At 42.8% G+C, this 11,436-nt stretch overlaps 1 protein-coding gene across 4 annotated transcripts; it reads left to right on the plus strand.

The window, feature by feature from the left end:
• Positions 1 to 849: 849 nt before the first annotated feature.
• TXNDC9 (thioredoxin domain containing 9) lies at positions 850 to 10,963 on the plus strand. Of its 4 annotated transcripts, none has more exons than XM_030959328.1 (5): positions 850 to 985; positions 2,674 to 2,890; positions 5,030 to 5,148; positions 7,034 to 7,288; positions 9,439 to 10,962. In XM_030959328.1, exons 2-5 carry the CDS (start codon positions 2,702 to 2,704, stop codon positions 9,554 to 9,556), a joined length of 681 nt encoding a protein of 226 aa, XP_030815188.1. In that variant the 5' UTR covers positions 850 to 985; positions 2,674 to 2,701; the 3' UTR covers positions 9,557 to 10,962. The 4 variants fall into 4 exon arrangements, with proteins under 4 accessions (XP_030815188.1, XP_030815178.1, XP_030815198.1 ...); XM_030959318.1 differs by having other exon boundaries at positions 872 to 992; XM_030959338.1 differs by lacking the exon at positions 850 to 985 and adding an exon at positions 990 to 1,127.
• Positions 10,964 to 11,436: the final 473 nt, after the last annotated feature.

Below are 11,436 nucleotides of genomic sequence, written 5' to 3' on the forward strand. Positions count from 1 at the left end.
CCTTTGCCTTTATACAGCTGTAGCTCCTTATCAGTCTCTCCCACCCAGGCTCCCGGCCCACTGCAGATAAGGCCGAGTTTATCTTCCCACCGCACCTTCCCCGTCACCGCACTTCGGTACCTGGGAGCCAGATTTCCAAGAAAGATGAAAGCCGGACACGTGTGTTGGGTTTTGGGGGAGATTGGTGGTTTTGGGGTTTTTGTTGTTGTTGTTGTTGTTGTTTGCTTTTCTAAAAAAACCCACGCTTTAATATCCCATTACTTATATGAGCGGATCTTCCAGCGCACTTGCAGGAAGAAGCAAAGAGACGGCGAGCCGCAGCTGCCGCCACAGCCCGGTTCTCGGCGAGCCCGCCGGGGCTGCGCAGCCCCCGCAGCGTGACTTACCTCACGCCATCGCTCCGGGGCCCGGGCCCGCCGCTCCCGACCGCCACACGCCCGCCGGGGCCGGCCTCGGCCTCAGGTCTAACCCCGAGCAGGAATCCCCCAAGTGCAGCGGCGAGCACTGCCACCGTCCCCTCTTACAGCCGCCGGAGCCGCCTGCGCGACGGGAAACTACCTAGGAGGCAGGGGGCGTGCCCTGCCCCACCTCTCGCAAGCACGGCCGGCGAGGAACAGCAGCGCCCCAGCAGGTGGGCGCTGGCGGAGGTGGGGACACGTCGGGGCGGAGCTGCGGCGGCGCGGAGGGTGGGACCCTCCAGTCCGCGGCTCCCGCCCGCAGGTGCGGCCTACACACGCACCCACACGCACGTACGTACGTACGTACCCGGCACGGGGCGCACGCGCGCCAGCGGGGCGCGGGCCCGCGGCCAGTCAGCGCGTCGCGGGTAGTTCCGCGGGTGCGCGCGCGGCCTCCCGCAGGGGCGCGTGCCCGCTTTGGCGGCCAATCAGCGCGTCGGGGGGAGTTCCACGCGCGCGCGGTGCGGCCCGCGCTGACTCTCGCGATAGCGGCGGAGGGGCGCGGCCGGCGGTTGTGGAAGCGGAGGGTGAGCGGTGGGTGCCGGGACCGGGTCGGGGTTGCGGTTGCGGTTGCGGTTGTGGTTGCGGACGCGGGCGGCGACACCGCCACCACCGAGCCCGGGGCAGGGCGGGCGGCGCCCCGCCCCTGGAGAGTCCGTCCTGAGCCGGGTGCGTGCATTGTCTGTGGCGCTGTGTGTAGCGAGCCCGCGGAGGAAGGCGCGCGGCGCCTGCGCAGTGCCCCTGCCGTGTGCCGCCCCGCTTGTCCGGGACCCCGGCGCCGCTTCCCGGCCGAGCGGCGGAACCGCGGCCCCGCCGGCGGCGCCGAGGCTCCCGGCTGCGTAGGAAAAGCCTCTTGGCACGCGGGTTCCGCGGCTTGGGAGTCGGGATAGCGCTGGGCGCCGCGGATGGCACTGGGGGCTGGCGGGGGTCGGTCCTGTTTTCCCTCCGGATAGCTTGGATGAGCAGCCTCCCTTCGCCCCAGCTGAGCAGGGGCTCCCCGTGCCTGGAGACTTGCTGGCCTCTGATCTCCGCCGGCAAGGTTCACATTCCCTCTGGAAACATAAGGAAGGGTGGGGGCAAGCAGACTTTGTGGGCAGCAGCTGTGGGAAGAGGGAGGCAGAGCGAGCGTGGCGATGACACGCGTGGCTGCTGGGGCTGCGTGTGCCCGCGCTGCTGCCCTCATCTGCGAGCTTCTCCCGTCCGTGCTTAAAACGTTTCTCCGGCCTGTGTATGCACGGTGTTCCCAGAGCCAGTGACGCTGGCAGTTCGCCTGCTTTGAAATACAGCCAAGAGTAGCCTGGAACGCAAATTCGGCACCTCAGGTCCGTGGTCAGCAGGTTGAGAATCTCAGTAGGGTGACTGTGCACTGTTTCAGAACTGTCAGTCACTGCACTGATAATTTTCTGCAGTGTAAGTTTATTGGGGAGAACAGTCAATTGTGTTGTCACAAGTCTTCATGCACTCTGGTTAGTGTTCTGTGTCTTTTGATGTGTTTGGGCAGGGAGAACTTTACAGAAAATTATTTTGGCTGTGTTTCTTCACACAGCAATTAGGTAGTGGCTTTTAAATCCTCTTGCTGGCTGCCATAGGTTGCTGTTTGCAATAGCAATTTTCTGAAGCTAATTAAAGCAGTGTATTGGCCTAGAGCATTTGCTGTTGAGCACCTTGTCTTTCTTGTAGCTGAGGAGAGGACTGTTAATTCAGATTTATATATGTTAATGTGCCTGAGGGGCTTAAAATAATTGCATTTAAACTACTGGCACAAACTTACATACTGGGTGTTGCTTAGACTTGTTCTGAGGCATCCTTTACCTCCTCCCAGCAACTTGGTGCTTTCCAACTGAATCTTCTTGTTCCAGAATATTTTTTAAAGTAGGCATATCTGGCTCAGGATGAGTGTCCTTTTGGAACTGATGAATTTTTATTCTTTATATTAACAAGCAATTTTAGGTTCCTGTGCACTTTCAGTAGCTGCTTTTGGGGCTGAAATAATAGGACTTAATTTGTATCTTTGCCATCTGTGTTCATCATGAAAGTATTCTTCAAAATGGGTTGTAATAAAGAAAAGAACTATCTGCTAACTACTCCTGTCTTCAAATAGCAGAAAACTTTGGTTTTTTGTGGTGTGAACTGCAAGCAAAGAGAGATCAGAGTTTTAATTGAATGTGTGTGTAAATTCCTTGTATGTTAATTCCTTGTATCACTGTTTCCACAGCTCTGGAGAGACCACTTTCCAGCTAAAGATGGCTGCTGATACCTCCATTGATATCCTTCAAAAAGTTCTGGAGAATGAAATACTTCAGTCAGCCAAGGTTGTGGAAGAACATCTGGATGCTGAACTACAGAAGCTGGACCAAATGGATGAAGATGAATTGGAACGCCTTAAACAGAGGAGGCTGGAGGCCCTAAAAAAGAGCCAGCAGCAGAAACAAGTAATTTCTGTAGTACCGACTCTTGATGTGTGGAGAGTAACAGACCTTTTTGGAAATTGTATATGTGAACCAAGTGTTTTGGGGTTGTTTGATTGGTTTTGTGGATTTTTTCCCTCTTTCTCTCCCTTCTGTGTTTATTAATTTTAAATTATCCAGGAAAGTAAGTGTCTGTCCATGTGTGCATGCTTTGTGTTTTTTAACAGGAGGAGAGAAGCACCTCTGTGATTGTTACATTAAGGATAGGATAAGGAGTTTCATACAGAGATTTGAGTGTGTACCTGTTCACTGAACATTGCTATCTGGAAGCATAAGTCCTGTAGGCAACCTAACCATAAGGCTTTAGGCTCCTTCTGAAGTGTCTTCCTTCTGAAGCTTCTGGATTTTTACTTACAGCATGTGATATGTGCCCTCCTGTTCAGATATTTTGTAGCAGGGTGAAATGGGATTTTTCCTTGTTCCTAGGTTGGAATCATTTGTCAAACTCCTTTTGAGCCAATGAAATGTTGGCTTGGAAGGAAATACTCCCTTGGAACCTGACACCTCATGTCAAACGAGGTCTTTATGCTCCCTCAGAGCTCTTCTTGAGCAATAGCTTACACCATAATTTTGGTAACATATGGTGTGAGACCTGAATTATAAGTAAGGAAGCTGTAGGTTTCTCAGCTTATTCCATCTGAGCTAACCTAAACAAGAAATTGATTGTCGTGGGGGAGAAGTGGCTTGGCTGAAAGGAGATGCTTGGCTGTGATGGAGTCCTTAAAAGCTGATGCCAGACTTTGAAATGGGAATGCAGTGAAATGTCATGGCATGGCTGGGATGCTGGAGGACAGGCAGTACCAGCAGCTTTGGTTCTGTAAGAACCAAAGAAAGTGGTACACTATTCACTTGTCTTCAGAAGTTCACTTTATATTTGATTCTAGTGTTCTCCTTTTTCAGAAGTCATGACATTTGGATGTCCTTGGATGTGAACATGTGATAGGTCTCATGCAAAAACTTCTTCATGTCGTTTTAAGTTTAAGCCTGTTCTCACACGCTTTCAAATGCAAAGGTGGTGTAGGATACTGCTCAGTAAAAGGAGTGTGCTGTCACACTATTCCACAATTAATCTGTGGAGAGGGGAATTAATGCATAATCACTGTTGAGGGATAACTGAGTTCTTGATTTGCATCATGATGACTTTTTCATATGCTCCTACTTCCATGAATTTTTAATGTATACAATATTCAGGAGAGTCTTTGTTCTATCCTAATTTAGCTTACAGGATATCTTTGGTTTGCTTAGAAACCTTTTTTTTCTTTCACCTTCCTAAGACAAAATTGCAAGATTAAGAAGAGTGATTTATCTAAATATTTTTCCCCACTGGAAAGTTAAAGTTTTTGTCACATTTTGTGATACTGCACTACTTCTAATCATGTAGATTAGTCTGTACTTGTTTAAATACACTGCAATTACCTTTTAGTAATGTAGAGGCTGTGGGTTTTTTCCTTTAAGTGTGTTGGTTGAAAATGTGGAAGATTTGCTCTTTGGAAACTGTGTTTGCACACTTAATCAGACAGTTTTTGAAGTTACCTCTAAATTTTATCTTGTGACATTCTGTTTCTCTATCAGTGTGTTATGACTGATGGTGCACATGTGTTTTCTGCATGATTTTCTGTGAGCCTGGTTCATATTAAGATCCCTTCAATGTATATTTGATAGGTAAACACCATTTATTGCAGATAAGTTAGTAGGCTTTTTCTCTCACAGATTTTTTTCATAGAGTAAAAAAATTTTTTAAAAAATTGTTTAATTCATGTAATTACTTGACTAAGTTTAGACGAGTTCTTTGAGTGTACATAAAATTTTCAAATGCCAAGAGTTTTTGTTGTATTCTTTGAACTGCTCTTGTCTTACTGAGAGGCTGCATTGCAGAATTTTCTGTAGCTCTGTACAAGATTTGTATTTCCAAATAAGTAAGGTGGCCTTATCTGTGTACTTTTAAAATAAAACCAAAGGGGAGGAAGTAATTTGTTTCTCCACTACTGTATGAAATGGGTTTTCACTGCAGGCCCCCTCTTACGTTTTCTAAAAGCTGTAGAGTTTGCACAACAGATAGACTAACAACCTCCATACTAATTATGTGCTTTTATGTTTTTCAAGGAGTGGCTTTCAAAAGGACATGGAGAATACAGAGAAATCCCAAGTGAGAGAGACTTTTTCCAAGAAGTTAAAGAAAGTAAAAACGTGGTTTGCCATTTCTATAGAGATACAACGTTCAGGTATAGTATAGTAACTAAGCTGTGCTGAAGAAACTTTTGTTTAAAGGTGTCTACAAAAACAGATGTGGTTTTTTTTCTTTCAAATCCACTCATGAACAGGCATTTTTAGAAGTATTCACATTGCTTCATTATAAATCTCAGTCACTTTTCAAGACATTTGATTTCTTTAAATGTATTTTTCCACTACAATTAATCTGAACCTGCTTGGACAACAATTAATATTCTGCTACATAGTTGATTAAAACATAGATGTATAATCTCTTTGACAATATTTGAGAGACTGCTGTGTGTCATTATTGATTTAGTTTGAGGCAGTTAAGTCTATAAATGTAGACCATGCAAGAGGACCCTTTCAAAAAGATGGCTTTGCTTAGTCCAAATAGAGATAATCTGGGTGATTCTGGCAAACAGAAAAAAAATATCCTAAATCTTGTCTAGGCATCTTGAGAATTTAACCTTTTACTTTGAAAGGATCAGTTGCAGCTGCTTTCCCTTTGTGCCTGTGCCTTTGTGATTCTGTCACTTTTTTTAGAGTGTGAGACACTTAGATCTGAGAATATGTGGTGACTCAGAATAGGAACCCAAAGTAAGATGTCCCACTTCCTTGGAAGAATTTTGGAAATGCTGGGTTGTAGGCTGTTCCTCACTGGGTCTCTCTCGATGTGTTCTGTTAAAATGCAGTAGCAAAGTAGAGTAGTTTATTGAAGGAGGAGCCAGTTGTCCTGGTTTTGGTTGTTTGGAGGTGTTTTTTTTCCCCAAAGGTGTTATGTTCTCCCTAGCTTATAGAATATAAACTGAAACAGCCTCCATGTGAGGAATTGCAAGAGGTCAAGGCTGGATTTTGCAGTGAGGTATCCATGTCGTACATTTCCTAAGTCTTTAAAGCAGTTGTGTTTGGCTAGCTTTTACTCAAGAGGGTGAAAGACTGTCACTGCAAATGAAGTAGCTTAGGACAGGTTTGGGTTTTGTTTCTTGAATCAGTGAAGTCTGTAGGCTCAGACAGGAGAAGGAACTTCTGAGAAAGTGCTTTGTAAAGTGTGTCATGCTGACAAACAGGTTGAAGCTCATGTGTTGGGTTTACCAACCATCTCATCAAGTTGCTTTCATCTTTGTCCAGTCCAGCTTTTTTGATCTGTTCAGCTCTCCTCTCCTCTCAAGTTTAAGGACAGTCACATCACAGAGTTCATGCAGCTAAGCCAAACTGCTTAGAGAAGGCAATCCAGAAAGCTGAGATTGCAGGTGATAAGTTCATGAATCTCTGTGATCTGATAAGTATTTTGAGCAGTTCACATTGCTGTCCCATGGCTGAGAAACAGTAGTTGTATGCTCACTCCATGGCAACAGAAGCCAAGTATTTTTGCCTTTAGCACTAATGTGCAAAGCAGTCCGTGCAAATCACTTTTTTTTCACTTATGCTGAGTTACTGCATCTCAGCTGTGAAGGTAGTGACTGCAAAAATCCAGAACACTGTAACACATTGAGAGTACTTCTCTGAAGAAATCTTCTATAGAGAAATTTTTCCAGTTGACAGGCAGTGAAGCTTGAGCTGGAAGAACAGAAAGAAATGTCATCAGTAAGTGCAGGCCTCCAGAAAGGAGGGCGAGGCTTCTGGGTGTATGGAAGGTAATTAGGAAGAAATTAGAGAAAGGGATGGTATAATTATACAGTAGAGGTGCTCCAAGCTGTTCCTCTATTAGTCATTAAATCCAGCTACCTCTGAAACATAGTTTGTCTTGAAACTAAATTCTCTATTACAGAGGTAATGTCTAAGTATTAACATCATAGAACTAATTCTTTACTGCTCCTTTTAAACTTCCTCTCAAATGCGTATTCATCAGCTTATTCATTCTAACACTTTATATATTTTGGGTTAATTTTTCCACAGGTGCCAAATAATGGACAAACATTTGACTGTATTGGCAAAAAAGCACATTGAGACAAAATTCTTGAAATTAAATGCTGAAAAATCTCCTTTCTTGTGCGAAAGACTGCGCATCAAAGTAATTCCCACTCTAGCACTAATAAAAGATGGGAAAACACAGGACTACGTCGTGGGCTTTACTGACCTCGGTAACACTGATGACTTCACTACAGAAACCTTAGAATGGAGATTAGGCTGTGCAGATGTAATTAATTACAGGTAATTAAGTGTTTTGTGATTCTTTTATTTTCAGATTAAGTGAAAGAGAATGACCTTGCAGACAGGGGAATCTGAAAGGTTTTAACTTTATTATGTTGTATGCTAAAAAGACATGTAAGAGTTTAATATAGTTACTTAATCTGTGTGCTTCATCAAGGGAAAGAAGATAATCTCTTTGGCAAAGTATTGAGATGTTGTAATGAGTGTTGAGGTGTCCTTTTTGTAGACCAGTTCTTGTCATGAGGTGTATGGAGTAGCAGTGATGCTCTGACATGGCTTCAGTGTCGTGCATCTAATGTAACCCTATAGCATTTACAGATGCTTCATGTCACAGTTGCAATAGAGTGAAGTTTGAGCATTTTTCATCCACTTCAGAGAAAACTCAGCAAGTCATCCTTAAACTGCATCTAAGTCAGTATTACATACATGAATATACTTTTTTCTTCAACAAACTGTACTGAAAATGGAAAATAATTCGAATAAGTGTAAATAAACTGAGTAACAGTACAATATAATCATCATAAGTACCTTGTTAAAGACTGCAGAACAAAAGGCAGTAGAACATATCTGTCACCACAATAGCCTAACTTTATCAGAGAATTATTTACTGAAATTCTGCTTTCCTTTCCAATGTGGTTCAAGTGTCATCTCTCATTTTAGGTTAATTTTGTTCTATTGTTTTGAATGTTTTTAGTGCACTTTTAAAATTTAAATTTCATTACCTGAATTTATTTAAATGTCTAATGAAGTAAAATTTTGGCAAGAAGTATTGTATCTTAAAGCCAAAGAAACTACTAGTCAATTTGGCTTAGTAGCTGTTGAACTTTGGGTGAAATGACTGAAACTTACAGTTTTAAAACAACTGGTATTTCCCAGTTCAGTGAAAAGCAAATATGCAGAGACAGCTTGGATGCAACAGCCTTTTATGGGAAAAATTCTTCACTGGAGTTGTATCAAGCACCGCTGAATTTGCTAAAGTTGATACATTGGCTTATGGCATAATGTTACTTCTACTTGACTCTACTACTACTGTGTATTTGTTCTTAGCTCCTTGTGGAGTGGGGGAATTTTGTTCTTCGTTCCTTTTGGCAGACCCTGGCTTTGCAATGCAAGCCACATTTCCAAACTGTTCTGAAACGGTTCCCACTTCCCTCTCTCTGGAGTTCCTGAAAAGGGCATAGGCCTCCTCAGAGCTTAGAAATAGTTCTTTTCCTTCAACCTGTGGGATAGCAGATGGTAAAAGGGTATACTTTATTTAGGGGAAAAACTTTTCAGGTCAGATTATTTGCCCAAAATCAGGATTCAAGTGGTATGTTAACATATGTGATTAAGTTGCAATCTGTGAGCTGTATATTTAGGATTAATATCAGCAAAGGAGTATTAACATTTTGTAAAGAACTACAAATTTCTAAACACTCCTTTATGGCTAATCACAGAAGGTTGTAACTGTTGTAATTGCTCGCTCACTCACTCACTTGGATGCAAACCCCGCACAGGTCATGTGAGCAAAAGCAGGGCACACCCTTTTCTGAGCAGCCAGAGGGGATTCCCCTCCTTGCACAACACTACTGAAAGAGAAGTAGGTGCTCCAGTTTCATGTGAAACCTGCTGCTTCCAACAGGGAACACAGGCCCATTCCCATGGATGTACTTGCTGCTGAGAGAGCCCCTGCAGCATCATGGGGGCACTCTGAGGTGTGAGTTCCTGCAGGGAAGAGATAGCAGAGATAGCACAAGGTGCCTTTTGGCAAACCCCAGTTCTGACTCCAGAGTCCCTTGTTAGCAACATTTTAGCTTCTTTTGTGCTGGTGCTTCCTCACCTGGTTTGAAAAGTCTCTCTGTAATTCCCTACTTACAGTTTACTCTGACAGACTGTCGTCTTTAGCATGATCAGTTTGCAGGAAAAGCCTTTTCATTTTACAGCTCCACTTACAGGTGCTGTTTACTTTCACACTCCTGTCTTAACTCCAGTTATCCTGGCCATTTTGACCAGGATGTGCTATGCTAGCAACACCACAGTGCTGCTTAGGGTACAAGTAGGCATTGTGTTCTCTTAGACAGTGCTTTTCTGTAGAAACAGGTCATTAGACATGATGCTTACTGTCTGGATGAATATGGCTTTAATCAACTTGTCTTACCCTTTTTATGTAGTGGAAACTTGATGGATCCACCTTTTCAAAGTCAAAAGAAATATGGAACAAGCTTTACAAAGCTGGACAAGAAGACCATCAGAGGAAAGATATATGATTCAGATTCTGATGATGACTAGAAGAGCCGCTAAATATATTTGTAAATCATCTTTTGTTTATGCGTGGTACATTTCTAAGAATGTTTTTTATAAAGCTTACTGCTTTTCATTACATCTGCACATAATTCTCATTTTTCTATACAGTTTTATACAACTGAGTCACAGCAGGAAAAAGCTTAAGTATTTTTTTTCCTCTTTTGGAAGTCATTTGTAATTTGAACATCTTAGTCCTTCTAGCTAAATGACATGGCAAATGATGAACTTAAGCCCTTTGTCTTAAGTATAAGTTTATGAAATGTTTTGAAGTAACTTAGAAACTGCTGTATGAAGTCAGACCAAAGGTCCCTCTGGCCCAGGATCCAGTCTCAGTGGCTAAAAGAAGATGCACAAGGAAGAATGAAAACAGAGTGACCAGATAGCAATGCTTCCCCACAGTCTACTTTAAGTAATCTGTGGCTTGGGGAACCCCGTACCTGAGAGCATTTGCTGCTTAAAATAATAGAAGAAAAATCTCTTTAAATCCTCATAGTATCCAGGCATCCACGTCATGTGGCAAGGAGGTCACAGTTTAACTGTGCTGTGTGAGGAGCTACTATTGTTTTCATTGAATCTAACAAGGTTTTTTTCTGTTTTTCATTATTAAAGGAGGTAACATTCACTTCTAAAAAAGATTGTTCTTTATAAGTTCCTCTTCCAATTGCCTTTTTATATTTATTATTATTTACATTATCAGTAAAGCACCACAAATTTATTAGTAAAGAAATTGTGCATTTTAACAAATAATTGCTTTTCTTATGGTGCCATATCATGCCATTGAATAAATTAACTGCATTGCACTGTAAGTTGTACAAACAGTCATAACTTCTGTGAAATAGATGGCCAAGAGAAATGCCCTTTTACCATCTACGAATGCTGCATGTCAGAGCTGATACAGCAGGCAATAGCACATAGCAACAAGCATATTGAAAACAGCCTTGTTCACGGGTTTGTATCATTCTGTGGTTGTGAATGTGTGGATTTTATAGCAGATGCTTTGTACAAGAGAGTAGAATAGAGAAGTATTTGGGAGAAACCTTGATCGTTAAGTTTAGACATAGTGCCGCATACTGTGTACTGTTCTTCAGTGATGGACAGAATTTTTGAGATCTTCCTTGGACACAATGTAAAATTCCTGGCTAGGTGAAGCATTGATGGGTTTCTTTTTCATTTTCAGAAAAATTGTTTGCTTTGTGCTGAAGGATCCTTTTGAGGTGGTACTTTGAACCCAGTTGGTCCAAATAGCAGTGAAGTGGGTCTAGCCAATATTGCTGCCTTGTAGTAGAGAACACTTGGGCCAGCCCAGCAATATATCTCTTTAAGTTCAAAAAATTATATTTTATTTCTGTTCATGTACATTGAAATAAAATTATTTTAATTCTAATGTTGACTACTGTATCCTTTCAAAGAAGATCTAGGTGCTGTGGAATAATTTCTCTATTAATAAAGTCCATCAGAAAGTTTGTTTGAGCCCTTTCTAGATTTCTAACAGGTGATATACAGTTCTGTCCTAACATACAGGATCACTTGGAGAACACTATCAGCTTAAGATGTACACAGCTGCCCATTGATCTAGCAGAAGCAGAAAGGAGACTTGCTTCACACTGATCACTTTTTTAATGCACAATGCTTTAGAAAGTGCTCCTTTTTTTCCCCTGCATCCAGTTGCATGAAGTTCAGGAAACCAATGTTCCAGCAGTATTTTTACAAGTGTCTTAGCAGGAGTCATCACTGAGCCCTAATTGTGTTGAATAAGCTGTGGAAATATAAAATCACCTCTGATGTAGCTGCGTGCTGTGTGGAAACGCGTGGGCTTGTCAGGATTCCAGCATGGTGCGTTGGTGGAGGTTACTCAGTTCCACGCA

Source organism: Camarhynchus parvulus, chromosome 1 (assembly GCF_901933205.1).
Source record: "Camarhynchus parvulus chromosome 1, STF_HiC, whole genome shotgun sequence".
Taxonomy (NCBI): Eukaryota; Metazoa; Chordata; class Aves; order Passeriformes; family Thraupidae; genus Camarhynchus; species Camarhynchus parvulus.